Below are 23,416 nucleotides of genomic sequence, written 5' to 3'. Positions count from 1 at the left end.
GAAACACAGACCGCTGCGGTCAACCGAGCTAGTGCACCTGGCGAGACCGTGTCCGGTGCTAAAGCACCGGAGGCATCGCCAGGCGCGTGGTTCAAGCAGGCGCACGTGGGCCGCTATCCAGCCCACGCGCAGCCTGCCTGGATTCCCCGACGGTCCCCCGGGCGGAGGAGCAGCCAGGGAGGCAGCCGTCTCCAACGGGCAACGCACCCACACTGAGCTGGCCCCGTTATAACCACGGCGCAGCTCACCCACGGTTACATTCTCCGGTGCACAGTTGCCCTGGGTAGCGACGGCCGCTCTCACCTCATCCCTGGTGGTGCAGTCGTCCAGGCCGGTCACTCTTAATTCCGCCATTTTTACCGGCCTGTGCACCCGCACCTCCTCCTCAGGCAAGACCATACGGAGCTTCGCCGCCAGACGCTCCGCGATGCCGGGACTATCGGCACCGGGACACTCTAACAGCTTGGCCCCATTGGCCGTCTGCCTGCTGCGGAGGCCCTCCTCCGCCCCAATCTCATCCAGGTTGACTGCTTCACGCGCCCGGGCCATCACATCATTATATGTGATGCCCTTGGCCTCAGCGGCAGGCAGTAAAGTTAGAACCACTGCCGCTGATCGCGGCGCCCGCGACGACTTCTTCCCTTTTTTTGTTTTTTTGTTTTTCTTGGCGGCTACAGGTGCTCGACCCTGTTGGGGTGCAGCCTGAATCGCCATGGCCACTGGCGCTCTACCCATTTGGGGAGCTGCCAGTGAGGCCTTTTTGGCACCCCGCCGGGCCACCACGTTCCACCCCTCGTCCATGTCTGACGTGGGCGGAGGCAGCGGACGGGACTGGGGTGCTTGTGATGGAGGCTTCGCGTTAGCGCCGCCCCCTCGCTTAGTTCGATCCCGTCCCGGGCCCGACCTGGTGGCCGGAGCCCGTACAGGAGCGGAACGGGTGGCCAAAGCACCCGTCACCGCCGGTTGCCTAACGTCGGCCGAAACAGTCACTCTCGCCTCGAGAGCCGCTAGCCTCCCGCCCAGCTTTTCTACTACAGCCTGGACGGTGCGGTTGATGACCTCGTCCAGGCTGAAGGTCTTCGGTTCTGGCGGAGCCAGCATCCGTGGCCCCGCGAGTGCTTGCTGCCGCGCGGCGGCGGTCGTCTCTCTAGAGCGCGGTGACGGGAGACGCGGACGCTCCTGTGCCGCACGCGGTGGTGGCAGCACAGGCCACTGATCACCAGTCAGCGCCGGGAGACGGGAGCTCCGAGGGGCTCCAGCGACCCAGGACGTCGCTGCTCCATCATCGGGCCGTTGCCGAGCTTGGAGCTGTGCTCGAAGTCTCGAATTCTCCGCCATCAGCTGTACCACCTGGTCATTGGCAGAAGCAACTGATGGCAGAACTTTCGAGACCTGCGAGACCACTTCTCGCAGTTTACGACCAGCGGCTTTGGTCTTGGTGCCATTGGCCGCGTATGATTTCACGGTCTTCATGGCCCTGTCTATGACCATGGCAGGATCCTGAAGGCCGCTCTCTTCCTCCTCTGTCGTCTGCCCATCCAACGAGGCGACAGACATTGACACTGATGATGGCGCCGGTGACGGCGCGCCCCTTTTCCGGGCGGGTCTCCCTCTAGGGGGCGGCATCTCCTCCGCAGCAGAGGCTGCATCGGAGATTACCAACACCTTTTCCGGCGGGGCATCTGCGCCAGAGGATGACGCTGGCTCCCCTACCCCTCACGAGAGGAAGCTCGCCAAGACTTCCTCTTCCGCCTAATCTTCTTGGCGGTTGTCCCTTTCGGACCAGCCGCCTCGCCTTCGCTGACGAGCGCAGAGCGCGTCGAGCCAGCGCTGTCACACCTCGGTTCGACGGGTTTTCCGCTGCCCGTCGCACAGCCCCCTTCATCGTGGCATGCTTTGCCCCCCCCAGAATACGCGGGGCAGCATGCTCCCACCGAGGTGGAAGCACGGAGGGATTCTCCACCTAGGGTGGTACCCTCCTGGGGTAATTTTATTTTTAAGTTTGCCATCATTTTTTTTGGTCCTTTGTTATTTAACCAGGGGTCGGTCCCCTGGGACGGCCCTTACGACTGGACTCCCTCCAGCCACTCATCTCATCACCGGGCACGTCACAAGCTTAAGATTAGGGCATTTTTTATAGAGGTACACATCCTCGCGGCCCCTGCTAGGCAGCGGCCCCCGTCCCCTACTCGGTAGGGATTACGGTATGCTTCTACGAAGCCACGCCGGTAAACCGGTACCCCCCTCTGGAGGGCCTTCCCCTGTAGCCGCCAAGAGGCAGCCGGGGACATGGCAACCAGCGACCGGAAGGGAGTGCCCTCCGGTTCACTTCTCATCCACGTGGGGTCTACCATTACTGACAGACCCACACGTCTGACCACGACGTGGCCACGCCGGCGTACCGGTACCCTCCTCTGGAGGGCCTTCCCCTTTAGCAGTCAAAGAGCTGCCGGGGACATGGCCTAGCCTCCAAAAGGTCTCCAGAAGGGAGCCTTCTCCCGCTTCACGCACCCTTTGTCCAGCAAAGGTGGGAAAAGGGAACACCGTGTGCAGTCTTCTTAGTTCGCGGCACCCCTCTGCAGACAATGCTGCTCCACGGTATCGGGGTGCACACTTAAGCCCCACCGCCGCGACAAGGCGAGACCACGTTGTGTGGGGTTTTCATACCCCTAAGTGAAAAGGGTGGTCTACCCCAAACACTTATTTTTTTTATTATTTTTTTTGGATTTTTTTTTTGTTTATAATGAGGTATTATGTGGTTAAGTGAGGTTTTTTTTTCTCAGTAGAATTTCCCTAGAAATCTTATTTAAGGCAACACAACGTTTGCCGGGTTAGCTAGTAATTATATAAAAATTAATTGCTGTTCGTTAGTCTCGCTAAAACTCGAGAACGGCTGGACCGATTTGGCTAATTTTGGTCTTGAATTATTTGTGGAAGTCCAGAGAAGGCTTAAAATGTGAAATATGAAAAAAGGAAAAATATGAAAATGCTCGGAATTAAATAAAAATAATAATTTGGTTTTTCCTTTGATGTCCCCCCCGTCGGACGGATTCCTTTTGCTTGTTTTAAGTTTATTTTATACAAAAGTTTAGGTCTTTTATGTATCGATTAAGGCACTACGAAGTCTGCCGGGTCAGCTAGTCTAAAATAGAATCCATTTTTATACCTGACCAAAAAAAACCAGTAAAGATACAAACTCTTTTTTCCAATTGAAGGGCAGTTGTTTTTGTATCTTTCACTGCTCTAAAATTAGTATAGGATGAATCTCGTATAGCTTTAATAAGATCACTAATGTACACTAACAAGGTCTTCATAAAAAATGACAAACATTATTCACAACGATGGCTTCATTAAATATTGATCGCTTCTCGGTCGTGGTCTATACCTCATTGAGTATTCGATTTTCCGGGTATACGTATATAGTATAGGTTCTAGTCTAGTTCTAGTTTGTTTGGCATTGTGGGTATAGGACAAAAGGAAGATCTTCCACCAAGCTGGTGATATTGCTCGGTAGACCGACGGTCCGAAGAAGAAGATAGAGGAACTCTAGTATGAAAGTGTCACGGTCGTGTACCGTTTTTATGTGGGGACGGAATGTCATCCCTCTGTCGAGGGTAAGGCCTAGAATACTTGACCTTTGAAGCCCACGATATGGGCTGGCCAAAAAGCGTGATGGGGCGAATGGCGGAGGTGTTAACGTGCCTATTAAGGAGTGGGCTGCTCGTGGAGTGAATATATTAGTAATCGGGGAACGACCCCTTTTGAAGAGCACCGCTGTGCTTTTCGTGGGGTTGAATTCAATGTCCGAATGTTGTTTTTCGAAACTTTTATATGCAAGCTTATCTTGAAAATGTCGTAAGCGAGATTCAGGCATCTATCAAATATCTTGTGTTATGTGATGGCTACCGCCACAGCATCCTTAAGAAAGGTGAAAACGCTATCGTGAAGCCGTTAAATGGGTAATATTTAAAAATGTACTAGCTAGTAAAGTATATAGTAATTTTAATTTACGATCTAACTGCTATTAAACTATTTATTACTCCTGTAAATTATACTGTATCTAGACAGTAAATCCCCGATTAATATAAGCTTCATAAATAAACGAATTAAAAGGGCTTCATAAATCTGAAAAACCATTTCGGCTTAATAGAATTTCAATAATGAAATCGCAGGACATAAAATACCCATTACGTGTAAACAAATAAAATCAGATTACCCCTTTTCGAATAACAATAAAAATATTTCTGTCTTTAAATCGTGTAAAGGGATTAAATTTCGAATGGAATTACCCGTTTTCGAAGTGGCACGGGGTCCGATATTCGTCATTTTTATGTGCGGTCTTGCTTGGTGTAACCAAATATTTGTATTGTCTGTGGACGACTAACGCGCATTTTTCGGATTTATTGCGAACCTTTTTCTATTAAGTTTGGATATAAATCGTGGACGCCGGGCCGTGGACGCACAAATGTATTCTGACGCAGTTTTGTGATTGATCTTTAAGCTTTAAAGCCTTTAGGGTATTTTGTTGTGACACAAAACCGACTTTAAATCAGCTGAATATAATATTTATTGTTTTACTATACGTTGCGGCGCGCGCAATGTACTTGATGTTTTGGAATTTTAAATAGGCATATGACTAAACCGTAAAGGTACATTGAATTACAAGTGTCGCTCACAAAAACATATGACTATTAGATTGAACTGCGGCAGCTAGAATACAGCTGTATTAAATATATATCTCTTTTATCCGTGCTATTGTACGCGAATTATAAAATTTCTAAAATATACAAATTTTATACGTGCAATCCTCGCGAGTTTATTTATCAAGTTTCCTGGCCCATCCCAATCATACATTCCGCTACATAAATTGGTATATAAAATTATGTATATAAAGCTTATATAAAGCTAGTCTTTCAACTAGCTTTATATACATAATATAATAAGTTAACATATGCTGAACCTCCTGAGGATTGTGGCTTTTTTGGAACTCATAATAAACTAGTTTTTGTGATGAGATTTATTTAAAAAAAATCTTTTTAAATTTGAATAATTTTTAAGTAACTTGGAACAAATGTTTTTTATGGTGTATTTTCTTCTTAGGAAGTACGAAGATAACCTAAGATAATTAATGAATATCTTCTGTGTAGACTACAGTCTTTCAAACACTATCTTTTACAGCATACAAAATACAATTTAAGTGTGATGCTATGACGACTCCATTCATTTCTGTTTTGCGTTTCCTGAGGCGTTTTTTGCAAATATGTTTGTAATTTAAGATCGCAACTTCCTTAAGAAGCTCGATGATCACGAAACTACAGCAATCCACAATACGCTTCAATGAATACAGACCGTGTGAACATCAAATATTTATCGCGGCCTTAATTCACACGGTCTACAAAGACAAAGAATTTCTCAATTAAAATCACTAACATCCAATGCCCGTGGACGAAATCTGAAATCGCTTTAAACTACAATTACCAATGTAATGCAAAAACCTACCTGACGAGAAACGTACCAGTATAAAAATAACTAATAAAATAAGACCAAGATGCAAAACGGGTTGTGTCTCATTCCTAACTGGATTCGACGATGGGAACGTATTGGGAAAGAGCCATTTGAATTGTAGATTGACTTTTGTCGCATTGTGTATCCAGCCTTATCTTAATGGTAAAGTGTTGTGTGGTCGAAATTGTTTTGACGAAGAGTTACGTTAGATTTTAATGGTATAACTGTTCGGTAGAATGGCTGATAAGTGTGATTTAAGAAAATATAAGAGATAAAATGTTAGGCAACGTGTTCAATAATTTATTTTAATTTCGATCCAAACTAAAGAGGGATCAACTTATGCGACGATGCCGTGAAGGCAGACCGTTTTTTTTTGTCCTACCTAAGCTGATAGCCTTGGGAGGCTATTTCAGCGGAAACTTAACTAGTAGGTGAGCTCACGGGGCTCAAACCTGAAGACGTTGCTAACACGAACTCTAGCAAGAGCCGTGCTTCGCAGAATCTACCACCGGATCGGAAACGCGGCCCACTGAAAAGATCCGGCGAGAAACTCAGTAGGCTGTGTCTGAGGATTGGGGGGCAGACAGTACGATTTACGTTACGTTTTATTGCTTTCAAAGGCAATCTCTTTGTAAGGAACTCTTTGTAAACATTGTCTGAAGAAAGTTATGTTGTCAAACTATGTCGAAGGGAATACAATTCAGAGCCGGATTCTTCGTGATAAAATTGAAGTTGTAATATAAATAAGTGGAGCTATTCTAGGTACTAAAGATGGGCTCAGCTCCAGTGGGAGTGTTACGATGATAAAATAGAGATGATGAGATCATCCCCAAACATATTTCTTCTGAGAACGTATTCTTCCAATTTTCCTTGCCCATTTCTTAAATCTTTAGGTTGGCAATAGCTTCGTCTTTCTTCCACGGTCTCTAAGGCAATAAAAATGCTCCTCGTATTTTCAGTGTCGAGGGAAGGACGCGTGGTAGCACGGGTTAACATCATCACCAGGTGTTCGGTGTAATACGTCCGAACATCTTAGTAAGCAATAACGCCACACTGCACGTTTATTTAAAGTTGCAGTTCATCAGTATCAACAGTTGTATAACAACCTGGTTCCGCGGAAGTCGGCTCCGGTCCTCGCGACCGTATTATTACGTAACATTTATTAATTAAAATATTAACATATAACATATAACAATAACATTTAGAACATAGAACATTTGTAGAACATAGAAAATTTTTAGAAAATAGAACATTTGTAGAACATAGAACATTTGTAAGTGATTGTGTTTTTTTATGATGCCATCACGCGTTCCAGTCTAATTCATAAACTAGCCAAGTTTCATTGAGAATTCGACGTTATATCTTAAAGTGGATGACGGCATCCAAATTGTGATTACTACAAACTCCGGTGACCGATTATCACCAAGTGCCAAACTAGGAAATCCAAATGCGTGTGTACCTCACACGCGGGAGAAGTGGAGTCCTCAATAAAATTCTCATATTAATTTTTATTTTTATTTTTTATTGCCTTTACAAGCAGTAAGCATACAGCCCACCTGATGGTTACCGTCGCTCATGGTCGTCAGCAATGCCCATTTCTCTCATAGAACAAATTCCATAGTCATGTCTGTCTCTTTTTAGTGTCGCTTTTTGTTTTATCGAACCGTAAACCATGCCGCTAAAGAAGTTTCCACTTCGATAACTATTCAAAGTATTTAACCCGTACGAACTAGAAATCAATTGTTTATAATTCATACCTTAATCAAACCATCAAGTATTTGGTATATGTAGTTGATTTGTATTTTAAGTTTCCTCACATTCAATATAATATTCTTTTTGAAGTTATACTTCTTTAGGCGCGTTATGAAAAATTGATGAGAGTGAAATTTTACGATGAGCGCGCACCGTGACACAAAATTAACAGAATGAAGTTGCCCACTAAATCGCTCATTACAATACGACCGACGTAACTTGGCGAGTCTGAATATAGCCGCAGGTGAACTTTCCGAATCGTTCCGAGAATTACCGAATTTATACGATTTCAAGAAAAGGGATATCCATATGCGTGTTTGAGGATGTTATTTAATCGATTTTTTTTTCAAACTGATTAAAATTTAAATAAAACAAAAGAAATAAATTTAATAAAAATAAAGTATAACTTCTTACGCGCGTACATAAGTACACGCACCCTTTTTTTTCTTATCGTTTTGCTGGAGGAACCAGCAAGCCCATCTCGTGTTACCCGCTTACCGGAGCCCATAGACATCTGCCAATTAATCACAGAAACCACCTTGCAATATGATGTCTAAGTTCCTATTGTAACAGTTTTCCCACTTTTCAAATCGAACCACATTAATGTTTCGCAGCAAAAATAAGCACAGCAATAGTCGTACAAATATAAAATTCTCTTCTCACAATTAAGATTTCTAAGAAACTAATTTTTAAAAATAACTGCTGCTCACTTTTTATATATTCGTTTATTTCCTTTTACCGGCTTTAAAAATAGGGATCTTAATTCCGGTGAAGACTTTTGTTTATCTTTTGTTAGCTTAACAAAGCGTTATTATACTCGGCTTAAAGTTTCTGGCCTTTTGGTGAATCAGGAAACTATTATATTTCATGATATTTTTTTAAACCATGCACTCAGTACTCTTACTCGTTATTTTCATATTTTGGAGCGATAATTTAGTCTTTGATGATATGGATGATTCTATCAACCGAAAAATGGGCATTACTATACCGAGTCCAAATAACTTGGATAAAGCAAGTAAGACTTTAATGGTATACTTTAAACATTGGCACACAAAACGGGCCGTAAGATTGGCCATACATCTAGTTAATAACTACAATATTATAACATATTTTATACGTAGTAAGTTATGGTTATGATTGAAAATATAACCTTTTTGTTTAACATTTAAACGTCAGCCACTGTGCAGGTTTTACAATAGTTTTATGGTGCCGGTAAATTTTATTGGTATCGATTTAAGGTTGAATCTCCCTTGGCGTTGTTACAGTTGATTAGTGTTTTACACCTGCCCCGTCCAGATGCATTGTCAGTTCCCAAGTTCATGCATCGTTCGGGCCAGTTTGTGACCAGGCGTCTAGGAGTGTGGTTAATTTGTTGTGTTGTTCCGTGAAACTTTAGAATTTTAATTGGAATTCGTATTTAGTTTTTGGATTTATATTTTCTTTTTTTTTTGCAGGTATTTATTATCTTTTTTTTTATTCTGTTGGCTTTTAAGTAAATTCCTTTTAGCTGTCGATTTATTTGATTCAATTTTATACATTCATATAGCGGATAAGCTAATTAAACATAAATTCAATATTATAATAATCGTGTACATCATTATTATTGTTCAATTAGAAGATTTTACAAAAGTTCTTTACGGTATTTGATAGTTTTTGAAAATGGAGGGTTAAATTTAAAATGTGGTAGAACTAGATTCAAAATAGATTTCTCTGTTTAAATGCAATCTCTAAAATGTAATAAACACATTTTAGAATATTCTCGTTTGAATTATAATATTGATGTAGCACGTGATATTGGAATGAAGAAATTCAGCTTTTGACCACGTTACCATGTAAGAATTGTATTCGGTATAAAGACATTATTATTATTAGTATTAGAAGATTTTTGTCTAATCCTCATATACTTAAAACCATTTTAACATAGTGATATACTCCAAATTTTATAGAAATACATTGTCACCTTTTTAACTAAGCGCATCCGTTTGTAGACGCGAGTTTTTTTTTGTTTTTTTTTTAAATACCACGAAATTTCTAAAGGCTTGTGTACATGTGTCTACATGCATTACGACATTCCATTGTACTGGTAGCATTCAAGTGACGAACTCTGCTCCACTTACGAACCCTTTGTGATTTAGATTAAGACTGCCTTAACTTTTAGTTAATGTAAATGGGCAAGGCTGCCTACGGTCCAACCGATTTTAAGTGGTTACGGAAAACACTACACACCTAAGACAGCTGTGGGGAGAAATGTGATAAGTCTGAATTATTTTAACGGCTGTTCCTAGCTTTTAACCGGAACGCGCGACTGCTTCGCTGCAGCAATAGACAGGATCGTGGTATTTACCCGTGCGGGCTCACCGTTCCGGGCGGAACTTTTATTTATTTATTGTTATTCCTTCATCGTAAAGTCAAGTATCTGAACAATATACTTATCGGTACGAACTTGCTAAGAAAAATTCGCACAATGTATTTATTGTCGCCTCAAATCAATCGTTCTGGGACATACCTAGCAGCTACCATTAACAGCTTATAAATTAGATTTCGTGTTCAATCCTGCGTAAGTAACAGTTTTATGCCAAATATCACAATTTAATTGTCACTTAAAGAAACGATCATGGTGTGTCGAATCATAGGAAATTACTTGACAAATTAAACTTCCTTATTGCTTGACTACTCTGAATGTTTCTGAAGGCTTAAGAAATAAAAAACACGGTCCAATTATCACTAAATTCAACTACAGATCTGGCTTTATTTAAGTAACCAACATCAGTTTAAATAGTAGATTTTATAAATAGCTCCCACGTGGTCGTGGCTGCTTACGAACGAATTATATCAGCTGATCATTGTAATGAAATATCGTTTTTAATTTTGTTTTGGACTCAAAATATACGACGACTTTGTTAAAAATCATTAAAATATACAATTTCTTCACGGAAATCGATCGTTTGACCTACAGACAAAAGTAAATTAGACTGAAAATCAAATAAAAAAAACTACACGACAACAACTCAGGAACTTTGTTTTTTTTATAACTCAACCTAATCAGACTAGCTTACGGCTCAGCTGGTGTTAAATAACTATTGGAATCCAAAGACAGAGATGAAAAATGAAAAAGAAAGTCGTCATGAAATTAAATTCCCAGTTGTATTTTAGAACGAGTGTCTCAACCATAAATTTGAATGAGGAACTGTCAAAAGGCTTTGTAAGATGACCTTTTTAAAAGCGGCAAAGGGCATCTTTGTATGTCTTATCTAAGCAAGTAAACGAGCAATCGGTGATGAAACTACAGACACCCGTGCCGTTTTATTACCAATAAAGGCAGGTAAATCTTCCGCCTTCACAGAAGAACCACTGAATTAATACTAAGGACTATTTCCAAAGCCGATTTGTAGACAAGTGCTCGTGAAACTCTAAGGAAGATTTGGTCCGTTTGAAGACCGTATGATACGTGAAAAAAAATTTATTGATTAGTATCGTGTGCGTGAACTCCTTTGCGTGTTATTTCTCGAGCCCTGTAAGATAAACTTTAGAGTTGAAAACAGTCCTGAGCGACTGCTATACTTTGCTACATAAACACTTTCAATCACTTGAACCTTACAGTTAAAAGTGCTTTAAAATAATTGTACTCATACATAGATTCAATATGACAATGGTATTCTCAAACGAAAATATCTCTCGGCTTCATAAAGGTCACTAGTCGAACGAACAATAAGACATTGTTATTATAACGATGTGACCAAGTGCAGCCGGGCGTGTAAACATAGTTATGGAATTCGAGGAACGGAAGACTATTGTCTATTACATATATGTATAGCTATGAATATGTTATAATAAGCAAAGTGACTGGCAATAAAGGTATTTTTGAACTATCACGGGTAGCACTTGTTATAGTCTATGTATACATAGTGACACATAGACAGAACAACGTGACTACCGTTTTAAGTGCTCAACTTTTTTTTACATTTATTGCTCAGTTGGGTGGATGTGCTCACAGCCTGGTGTTAAGTGGTTACAGGAGCCCATAGACATCTACAACGTAAATGCTGCCACCCGCCTTGAGATATGAGTTCTAAGGTCTCAGTATAGTTGCAACGGCTGCCCTACCCTTCAAGCCGAAACGCATTACTTCTTCACGGCAGAAATAGGCGGGGTGGTGATACCTACCCGTGCGGACTCACAAGACGTCCTACCACCAGTAAAAAAGTCATCAAGTTAGCATTTAAGATTGCAAGTATTTTCTTTATGATCTTTATAGTCAAACGAGCATACGGCCCATCTGATGATGAGTGGGTACCGGCGCTCAAGGACGTCAACAATCAGCCAGATCACTGCATAAGTAATCGCATTAGTATTTATGAAACGACTAAACACGAAAGATTTTTTATATATGGAGTGTTTGTCTGTCTGTTTGGTACGCCAAAGTTTCGAAATAGATTGTTCGGAAATTATTCTAATTTAAAATTTCTTCAAATCATCGTTTGTTGAATTCAAGTTTTCGCCGAGTTTGTTCTTTATTAAATAATTGTTCTTAATAGTTAGTAATAATTAAATGGGTAATAATAATAAAGGTCGACGGTCGACGTACACTTCAAATTGGAATTATAATTGTTTTGCGACAAAGAGAGAAGTGATTGTAGAACCCATTGCTGCTTGTGAATTTTCATCAGTACAGGAGGAGAGAAGAGGATTAGTTGTTAGCGACAGTGTTGAAAAAATAGCAGAACATACTATCCGGGAAATCAATAGCAGTAATTTAGCTAAAAGTCATAAACCTGCATAGGTATTTTTACTTAATAGTCTGATATTACGATCGTCTAACTAGAAAACTTTATAGTAGTAAAACGAATGTTTGAACGAAATGTTTAACGACTTATTGCACAATATTGGTACAGTAGAATTTCGATTCATCGATGTAACTGCTTAATTATTATTGTCACGAAAAACCAGAAATTAATGCCCTAAGTCATTAGTTGCGAAATCTCTCTCTGATTACTTTTTTGTTTTTATTTATTTATTTATAACTTCTTATACTAGAAAGTATAAAGGCGGACTTAATGCCATAGGCATTCTCTAACAGTCTACCTTAGGGGAGTGCAGAGATGAAGCTTGGTAGGTGTAGTGTGAAGGTGATATTACTTAAACATATGTGTATATATACCATACATAATATTTATAGATACAAATACTCGTATTTAAATAAATACATATACATAAATATATAGATATACATAAATATATACATATACATATCATAAATATATACATATAAAAACATATATAAACAAATATTATCAATTAGATGACTCTGCTAACTCTCTGAGAAACAGTTCTCGAACCTGTCTTAAACGCTTCACGTGTAGTGGCCGACCTTATTTTGAGTGGGAGCGCATTCCATAGAAGAATAGACTGAATAGTGAATGAAGAATATAAAAAGTCAGAACTATGTGGAGGACAGCGAAGAAGAAGATTGTGAGATGAACGAGATTTCGGCTGTGGTCAGACCCTAAGTATTGAAAGGAAGTAGTTAAATAAGCAGGTGGATTTGGGGAGTGCAACAAAGAGTAAAAAGTACTGAGAGCACGCAAGCTACGGCGTTGACGAATGGGGAGCCATTTGAGTTGGGAGCGATAAGAAGATACGTGATCGTATTTTCGAAGATTATAAATAAATCGAATGCAGTTTTTTGTCATCGCGTTCAGTCCGCAAAGAGTCATGGCTTAGATATATAATATATTGGAATACATATTCGAATTATTGGCAGTGTCGTTCTCACGCATCATTTGAAACATCTGGGCTACCGGAGGGACTTCGGTTTTCTCTGACTTTGTACCGGTTGTTCCTTGAGTACCCCGGTCATCGTTTTCGCCGAACCCGTCGCTTGCGACGAAAGGCTCGACGAGTAAATTAACCCTCAGATACAGCCCACTGAGTTTCTCGCCGGATCTTCTCAGTGGGTCGCGTTTCCGATCCGGTGGTAGATTCTGCGAAGCAGGGCTCTTGCTAGGGTTCGTGTTAGCAACGTCGTCAGGCTTGAGCCCCGTGAGCTCACCTACTAGTTAAGGTTACGCTGAAATAGCCTCTCAAAGTTCTCAGCTTAGGTAGGAAAAAAAAACAGGAGTGCTGTGCGGACCTGTTTATATCCTATGAACCGTCGTTTCGTTTTTACCATCACCCCACCTGCTAGAGAAGCAGAGTTCTCCTCCAAACGATTTTGGGAGGTGCTCAGTGGTTTAGCTGTAATCTAGCTGACATCTATGAGCAATGGTGACCAATCACTATCAAGTGCCTACTAGGGCAACAAACAATAGGATTACTACAAATAAGCTGACAAACTGCGAGCCACCCTTAATCTGTGTGCTTAGTGCGAGTTTTTTAACGTTCTCGATCGCGCAAAAGTTAATTCAAATTTGCATGCAGATGGAACAGCGCCAGATGCAGCGGAAAGTTACAATATTAATGATTAATTACCGTTTGTTCTTGTTGTTACAGGTAGCCGGGAAACAAACATGACAGAAAACAGTACGAAGGAAAATTTACTGCAGCCGACTACACTACAAGAAGCAATAAATATTATTAAATTCCTGAAGACATCACACAAACAAGAAATAGCGAAACTTAAGGAGACGTTCGCGAAACAGTCAGAAGTCATAAAAAAATTAGAAACAAACAGAAAAAAGGAATTGGAATTTTTATCTAGCGAGCTGCAGAAATATGAAGTAAATTTGGCTCTCAGAACAGAAACGGTAGCCCAGCAACTAGCCCAGAAAGATTTGACAATAGAAAAACAGGCGCAGATTATCGAAGATTTGAAACAGAAATTGGAAATTCAGAACAGTCATAACGTCGGTGTACCGGAAATAAATATATTGGTGGATTCTAATTCAGATTCTGGAGTTGCTTTGGACAATGATGAGAGCACAAAAGTAGATGAACAAAAAGCTGAATTGAAACCGGTAAGAAAATGCAGTAGGAGGTTCGGAGAGACAATTAGTTTCTTACGTCGAGTGGATTTCTCTCCCATGAAATATAAGCCGTGCAGCCGCGATGCGAATAAGAAAAAAAACGAAAAAAACAATAAGTTACAAGTACCCGTAGCCGATAAAAGGATGCTTCACCGTCAATTCAGTACTGATAAGTCTTTCAGTGATGATGACAGGTCCAATAGAGATAATTCCATCTTCTCAGATACAACCACAGAAGCTTTAGGGATCAGACCGCACAAGATGAACGATAGTATGAATAATCATTTCTCTGATGATGGAAGCGAAGATACCAGTGAAGAAATATTCGACAGAGTAATGACTAGAAGCAGTATAAGAAGATCGGTCAAAGCAAACCCGAAGTACAAGAAAATCAATAGAACTAAATCGAAACTTTTGGAACAAGTAAAAGTTAATATCGTTGATTGAATTGCCATATTTTACAATTAGTAAAATAATTATCCGTAAACTTAACAATAATACTTGTGCAATGTGAATAAAATCCTATACGACTTTGTTTGATTTTGTTTCTTTCGAATAGTATATTGTGTACTTTTTTTTTGTGTAGCTTGATAAACGACCCAAGTATAAAGTGGTTACCTAAACCCTGAGATATCACAACGTGAATGCCACCACACACCCCGAGACATTAAATCGAAGATATTGGTAAGCTCTGCCCCTGGCATCGCTGAAGTCCATGGGCGACGGTAACCACGCACCATTAGGTGGGCCGGATGCCCGTCTGCCTACAAAGGCATTAAAAAATCAAAGTCCGAATTGTATTAAATAACATCCAGCCTTCAAGTCAGAACGCATAAGTGATTAACGACAAAAATAGGTAGGACTGTGGTATCTATCAATACAGGTTAATAAAATAAACCCTTAATATACCTTATTGGCTTTTTGTGAGATCCACACGACATCACACGGTCAAATTATATACTGAATTTGCTACATACATATTAGAAAAATTCTAAAATAGGCACTTTTAGCTAAACATTCTCTAAATCGGTTCAAATATTACATAACTTTTCCAATAACGCTTTTGACAATCTGCCTAAAAATAAAATTGGGATCACACGAAATAAACTGTAAAAATATTGAAATAACATTGTTATTTAAGTTTCAGACTGTCCGTAAACAAATTCGGGATCGAAAGGCCGATAGGGTCACGGGGTTGTAATATAAATCATACCGGTCTCGTATACCGGAAAATAAATAACTGGCCTATTGATACTGATGTCTTTATATATTGGAAGTCTTGTGAAAAGTTTAATATGGTATATCTCAAGCATTGTATAGAATTTTATTAAGTTCGGCTGAATCCTCCGTAGGGTTTCCCAGACTTTTTGACGGATGTTTTAAATTAGACAGTTAATTGAACCGCATGTTAGTATTATTATATACAGCAAAGGGCTAATTCCCAAATAAAAAAAATACAATCGGTTATCTGTAAAGTCGGTTTACTGACGATGTTGAACGTGACAACGTCATAACAAAATACTGATGGAATGGTTTCAATTTTCAATTATCGCAATTATCGTTGCTATAAACAATTGACACCACATTCACTTTTCACTGAAGCTCATACTTGACGAAAACATGTAAATGTATTATTGTATAGCAGCTGTCCACGCGGATGCATCGCTCACTCAAGTAGGAGAGAGACAAATTTCGAACGCTGCCGAACGCGGAGGAAGATTGTGCCTCTTTGTCGCACGTTGCGCGCTCTCGCTTGCATTTCAAGCCTTAAATGGAACGCCTCAGAGCGAGGTAACGCCGCACGAGTCATGTTTTTTCGTGCGTTTAGCCGGCTCCATCGAATTATAAGACGTTGTCACGTCAAAAATAATAATATCTAAAAGAATATCAACACTATTGATTGCACACAAGCCGTCGTACACACTAGAATGAATACAGATGTCAAAATTCATACCTAGAATACATAATCTATGTAGTTCAAAACTGAATAGTGCAGAGTTTCTACTCGCAAAACCTTGAAACACTTTATTAGTTGTTATGACCTAAAGTTTATAAAGACCCGAGATGAGCTCGTGTCAACGATGCGACAATGCCATGACTTGAATCAGGCAAGGATACATTTGTTTAAGGCAATGAATAGCTCCTTAATATTCACACACGATTTCTCCGACAGTAAAACATCTTATAATACAAATCAAATACAAAAAAATAAATAAATTTACGTAGTCACTAATTGTAGTGTGTAGTGGAACGCACGAATACTTATCCAAAATAGGTACGAGCATAGGTAGGTCCCTATTTCCGTCTTGCACATTCCAGTTTAATGAATGGGAAATACCGTTATATAATATGTCAAGTACATTAGAATCGAAAGCAATCTAAGGCAAAAAAAATCAAATTGCTTCTCCAGTGTTCGTACCATATTTTTTAACATTAGTTTGCATTTGACTGAAGTCAAGAAAACTGTCTTGTTTAATACCAACACGTCTGGAAGCCACCTCTTTAAAATGAATTCGCCAAGCACGTACTCCGTAAATATAGGCATTTCTACAAACTACAGATTAAGTTTAAGTTAACTATAGTAATCTTGGTTGTTTGATAATTGTAAGACTTGAGATAGCGAAGTTGAAATTTATTCGTTGGCCAATTGAGAATTACTAACGAGGTTACGCCTTTACGATGTGTATTGTGTAACAAAATATTTAGATTGCTACTGCGACTAACACCTTCGATGACTGTTCAAAATTAATTATTTTTTTAATTTTTATTGCTTAGATGGATGGACGAGCTCACAGCCCACCTGGTGCTAAGTGGTAACTGGAGCCCATGGACATCTACAACGTAAATGCGCCACCCACCTTGAGATATAAGTTCTAAGATCTCAGTATAGTTACAACGGCTGCCCCACCTTTCAAACCGAAACGCATTACTGCTTCACGGCAGAAATAGGCAAGGCGGTGGTACCTACCCGCGCGGACTCACAAGTGGTCCTACCAGTGAGAATTAATCGCAATAGGTCGATTTATTTTGATCTTTTTATCTTTGATTTTGATTTCAGATATAGCTGGTTCTCGTTTACTCGGCCTTTTATCACCATCCAGTCTATTTCACTCGCCAATTCAAATATTGTGTTATATATAGACCAATTATACAATTGAGATTTCCCCCCCACCTCAAGCTAAGAAACCTAATAAAAATCGAACCTGCAAAAATTTTAATTGGTGATTAATTACTATACTATTGAAACAATATAACTCAAGCCTCAAGGGGCAAAGCTTAGTTGTAAACGAATCACAATCGATCGCTTAACATGTCATTATGAATATTTTAAACACGCCAGCAGTCAAATCTGAACTCTGATGCTTAATGTATTTAGTTTTCAGTACGGAATTCTCCACTTAATGCTCTGGTCATTTTCATTTAAATACTTTTATAAATTTATGCTATAATAGTAATTTTGATTGTCAAGTTCTATCCATCGTTTCTGCCTATTGTGTAATACACTGTTATTTTTTTTTCTACCATCTTAATTTTTTTCGACGGTAAACAAGTTTTTTTTTTTTTTTTTGGTCAGGAGGAAATCGCCGGACTTCCGCCCTCCACTGGGGACGGCGGGCGGAGCATGTCGGAGTCGAACCGACTAAAACCTCCTGTCGCTCAACAACCAACGTCCAAACCTCACATGAGACAGAACTCATGAAAAGGCAAAGGGGGGAAAGCGAAGTGTTTAGTGCGGAGCACATCTCTCCCATCACCCTCCCCCTCGGGACGCCAGACTGGCGGTCGTCGGCGCCACGACCACCAGCCCTCTCGGTCGGCAGGCTATCCGGAGCCCGCCTAGATGGCACCGGTTAAAGTGAGCTATCCTACGGAATACCCCGCTGGGTCAGAACCAGCGTGGGTCGAGGATAGCCGGCCTTCCATCACCCGGATGCTCTTACGTAAAACGCGTGCAGAGCAGCTTGCACGACGTCTTCTTAGGTCCCCCTCGCTGGTCCCCAGACCGACATATGAGGGGGGACCCGAAACACTTAGAGGGCCAGGGCTTGGGCGAGATCCGCCTCCCTGGCCCCCGCTCGACGGCGGCGGGCTTGCGCGTCTCTAACGCGCCCCGCCGCCTCCTTCTGCGAGATGGTGCACTCGCAGAAGTCGAGCATCGCCTTCCACGACTCGTCGTCGCCGAGCATCGATAAACAAGATAGCACTCGTTTTAAATTTTATAGTATGTATGACGTCATTTGAGGCCATAATATCATCTGTATAAACAAAAGTAATTCCATGTTGGTGTTTAAGTGATATTACACTCTTATGATATGGTGAACAGACTTGAACAAATAAAATAACCACCAAACTGTTTTAGTTTTGTAATAAAGGATATAGTGATGGGGAAAGCTCTAGCAAAAGTTTTACAAATCGTTCTCGGATCGTTGTGATCTCCAATAGCCCGTATAATGCACGAGGCGACAAGACGCCGAACTTTGATGCTCCACTTTGGCGATCTCCAACTTTAGGCTGACTCTAAGCTGATCCCGGCTTGTACTGAAAGCAAAATAACCGGCATCTACGCTAAAGAAAATTATTTTGTTATTGCTTCTCAAATTTGGATCACTAATATTAAGACTCGAATTATGATTTTGTTTAAAGTGAGGCATTTGTTCGAGACGGATGCTCGGAATCTAGTTGCGGGTACTTACTTTTATTTAATGTGTACATCTGGATATTGACGAAATTGGAGATAATTGGAGCTGTGGAATGTAGTACATTTAGCTATTTGTCACGGAAATATTGATTACTGAAATATGAATTTGTAATTCGGTCAATGAACTGCGCCAGCCGATTTTTATATTTATGGCACAACAAATAAACGAACCAATGAAAGCACTTTGATAATGAATACAGCAAATATGCTAGGCATTGACCGGATTATATTATTTAACATTGATGAGATTATCTTATATGTTAATCCAGGTATTTGTATGCGAAATTTATCCTAATCAGTTCAGCAGTTTTGTGTCATACAGCAACAAACATCCAAATATCAAAAATTAGATATTTATAATATTAGCATAAGGTAAATAGAAATTTATTTAAGTACGTGTACAAGAAGTATAGATATTTATTTTCTTTGAGTATAGTAAAAATGCGTAATGATGTAGTTTAGCTAATATAATCCCAAAAGTTTTAATATAATATAAAAAGATATTGTTGTGTATTTATTTGTTCGTGCTGTTTATCCATGAGAGTGGGCGTGCATGATTAATTTCTAACAAATACGAGGGCGGCACTGAAAATTTCGGGAATTAACGAAGTGACACAACATTACTATTTAAAAATGTATTTATTGCTTTTCGAAGTATTCTCCGCGAAATTTGACACATTTTTCCATACGATGGAACCAATCATTAAAGCAACCATTCCATTCGGAAGTTGGGGTCTCCAAAATGGCCGTTTTGTAGGCGTCCACAGCTTCTTAAGGTGATGAAAATCTCTGTCCACGCAATTTATTCTTTATTTTAGGGAAAGTATAGAAATCATTAGGGCTTAGGTCGGGGCTGTACGGCGGATGGTCTAATAATTCTATGTTTTCTTGTTCTAAAAACTCTTTTGTTCTGTGCGCGGTGTGAGAACTCGCATTGTCGTTATGGAGGATGATGCGGCGGTTGCAGTTCTCTTTACGGAGTTCAGAAACGACCTGTGGCAAACAAATGCAAGCATTCCATTATGTATTAACCGTTCTTTGTCCTTCAAGAGGAATAGTCGTAACATGGCCGGTTTTGGAGACAAACGTGGCCACCGTTTTTTTTTGCAACACTCCGTGAACGAACAATTTTTGTTGGCTTTAACTCATTTTCGAACACCCAAACTCGTGACTGGTTTTTTGTTTCGGGTTCGTACGCGTATATCCAGGATTCGTCACCTGATACAATGTTGTATACAGCATTTGAGGATCTTGCGTGGAATCTTTCGAGAGTTCTGACGCACCAAGTAACGCGAGCCGCTTTTTGCTCTTCACAGACCGAATGCGGTATCCATCGGGAAAACAAGTTTTTTACACCTAATTGTTCATGCAAGATTATTTGTATTTGACTCATGCCAATGTCTAAAGTTGCCTGAATTTCGCGGTATGTCACATGTCGATCTTCCTCAATCAGCTTACGCACAGCATCAACGTTTTCTTGGGTGACTGCAGTTTTTAGACGACCTTGACGGGGATCATCACTGAGCTTGACACGTCCACGTTGAAACTCAGCAAACCAGCGATAAATTGTGGTTTTGGATTTGGCTTCATCACCAAATGCAGAAATCATCCGGTCAACACACAGTTTTTGTGTTAAACCACTTCGAAAGTCATAATAAATCATCGCTCTTGAATTTTCTCGAGTCAATTCCATTTTCTCAACGACTAAACAAGTTTGACAAAACCTCGTGACAAGACCGAGAATCTTTTTTTAAATAAATAAATGGTATTCGATTTTTAAAACCAAGGAGTTTTCAGTTAAAAAGATTTTAATATGACAGGAACAGTGGAAATATTCCATTCCCGATACTTTTAGTGCAGCCTAGTATGTGAAATAAAATTTCGAGAAACTAACAACGGCGCGTGATCGGCATTAACGGACTACAAAATGAGGAAATAAGCTCAGTGGTGTTAGGGCTTCTACAAAACAGAATCAGCCTCCGATATGCTGATTGACTGAGTAATTAACTGATGTGTTGCTAATTTTCAAAGTATTCTCTGAAATTTGCGTTTGTGTCAAAAAAAAAAATGTTTGTTCTGTAAACGGTGCAAGTAGTCAACTTGCATTAAACCTGTAGGCTCTTCGGGTGAGAGCTTCGTGTGACCTAGCTTTATAGGAATTCAGTATTCCGGAAACACATCACGATCTCACATAGGTTCGCCATGTCTTTGTTCGTAGTTCCACGTAATATTTTAATAGACATATAAAATTTGGTGTTTTAAGGTATGTTATATTTAATATAAAAATATGTACTAGAAATGATAAATTCTTACAAGTAATTAATGTAACGTAAAGGATAAATAAGACTGTATCAAGACACCAATGAGATCTAAATCTAAAGAGCAGTCACTATGATTCTTATTTTAATTGGAACGATCATTAATTCATTATCTTTAAAAAATTCAAAAAGGCATTAATGTTCTATATTAAATGTATTTATTTTAACATTACATCGTGTGATGTTATATGGTTATGATTAGCTCAACGTACATTATGGCCTCAAATGACGTCACGCATACTAAGATATTTAAAACGAGTGCTGTTTTGAGTTGGAAAAAAAATAAGATGGCGGAAAAAACAATAACAATATATAATAAATACATATACAAAAAAGTTACACTAAACAATCTATTTTCAAAGCATTAACAAAAGAAAAATCAAGTAAATTATCCAAGGCACCGATACAGACATTTCAACGGCATCCACTACAAAAGATTTAACGAACAAAAAAACATTAGATACAAAACAAACTAGTATTAAACTTACTATTACTAATCTTACTATTCTCTACTATAACAAAAACACATACGTGCGTAGGAGTGAGTGGTGACAAATAAATCAAACAATTGAATTTAAACATGGTTTGACGTGTTTTCGTAAACAATCTTTGTTACAGCTTAGTCTTATACGTTTTCATTTGGTCGACGCGTTAATGCGTTTCGAGATAGATAATACACATAAATTAGTTATAGGTGAGCAACTCAAGCACTCAACAAAAATATTTACGGGCGTCGGCCACCAGATGGCTTCGCTTCGATTAGTTTTTCATTGCTCCTGTAGATAGCATAAACACATTACCTATCCTATGTTTTATTTTTAATAAAGGATTTTATAAATTTTCAGTCTTAAATTGATAAAATTTAAATAATTTGTCTATAACAAATAAAGACTTGTATGTTTTTTTTTTCTGTGTTTACTTATACAATAATTAAAAGCCTTAACTTTAACAACATATAAATTTAGGGGCATCCGTTACAAGATGACGCTAGTTTCCATACCGAAAAATATTTGTCTATATCGCAGTTTCAGGGCCTTGCGTTTCGAAGTGGCACAAATCATAACAAGTTTTTGCAAAATCACTTTTAAATGAATCCGTGGGTAGTATTTGTTTTAGTTTGCTATTTTTTATGCTGTTTGGTGTTTTGGAATAGCACTAACCAATATCTCTTCCCTCTAATCCGTTTCTGTACGTATCCTCAAGAACAACTAACATATTATTTCTTTATTGTACATACGGTTAATATTACAGTAATTGCGATAAGATATAAAAATGGCGAGCTTAACTCAACACTTCAACAATTTACTACAGAATGGACAGCAGCGTTGTTGTACCAAAAATACTGGGTTTACCAACTGGCATTTGCTACTAGGGTACATTGTAAATCCGTAAAAAATAGACCTCTACTATGCAAACAGACTGAATCTTTTATCTATTAAGACTCGTGTCCTAGAAAATAGTAATACGAAAAGCTATGGACAGCCAATATTTAATCCCGTTAATACGGATCTAATTTTATATTTTCGCTCATGAAATTTATTTCTTGTAATATGATCAGAGTTTACGCTTTTATTAATTATAATTTTGTTTCGTAAAATGAAAGGTAATTAATAACGATCGTGCTCGATTCACTTCGTTTAGCCGAATTAATAGTTAATTTTAACTTTAATTCATTCGAAGCTGATATCGAGTTTGTATTAATTACTCAATAATTTACCGATGACATTAATAGAAACATTAATGTGAATTACTTGTTTCCATGATTATAATTTTTTCAGTTAAACAACAAATTTTATTCCATTAGTAGCATTGGTAGATTGGTTTTGTTGTGTTGACAAATAACTATATAAGAACATGTTTACTCTTTATAATATATAGTGTAAATATCTTCAAATCAAATGTTGTCTTTTTTTGTGAACTCAATTATTTTGGAAGGGCGGTTACACCCTTAAGAACCGATGGCATATTCGTGTCTCGACCAAATCAGGCTGAACCGTGTAGTACCTACCTGTCTAAATAATGATTACGCCACAATACATTACAGTCCATATTTCAATAACAGAACCTGTTTCTCGTTGTTCAAGAGTCATCTTTATAACAATATCTAGTGATTCAATAATATCATGCAAATTTTGTGTGATTTATGTATTTTTAGAAAAGAGCCAATTTTGAGTTTCTTA

At 39.3% G+C, this 23,416-nt stretch overlaps 1 protein-coding gene across 2 annotated transcripts in view; it reads left to right on the top strand.

Annotated features, from left to right (window-relative positions):
* Positions 1 to 14,753, top strand: part of LOC114245929 (uncharacterized) — a 35,320-nt gene extending 20,567 nt beyond the window's left edge. Inside the window, exons 1-2 of one of the 2 annotated variants that reach the window (XM_028178247.2) lie at positions 8,557 to 8,711; positions 13,747 to 14,753. In XM_028178247.2, coding sequence (XP_028034048.2) covers positions 13,764 to 14,666 — 903 coding nt within the window. In that variant the 5' untranslated portion in view covers positions 8,557 to 8,711; positions 13,747 to 13,763 and the 3' untranslated portion in view covers positions 14,667 to 14,753. Of the gene's footprint in view, positions 1 to 8,556; positions 8,712 to 13,746 lie in introns of those variants that run through there. The other variant, XM_089737829.1, reaches the window with a different exon arrangement.
* The last annotated feature ends 8,663 nt before the right edge of the window (positions 14,754 to 23,416 follow it).

The sequence above is a fragment of the Bombyx mandarina genome, chromosome 23 (genome assembly GCF_030267445.1).
Source record: "Bombyx mandarina strain Sakado chromosome 23, ASM3026744v2".
NCBI classification, from domain to species: Eukaryota; Metazoa; Arthropoda; class Insecta; order Lepidoptera; family Bombycidae; genus Bombyx; species Bombyx mandarina.
Note: the sequence above shows the minus strand (reverse complement) of the source record. Positions and strands in the feature narration are given on the sequence as shown.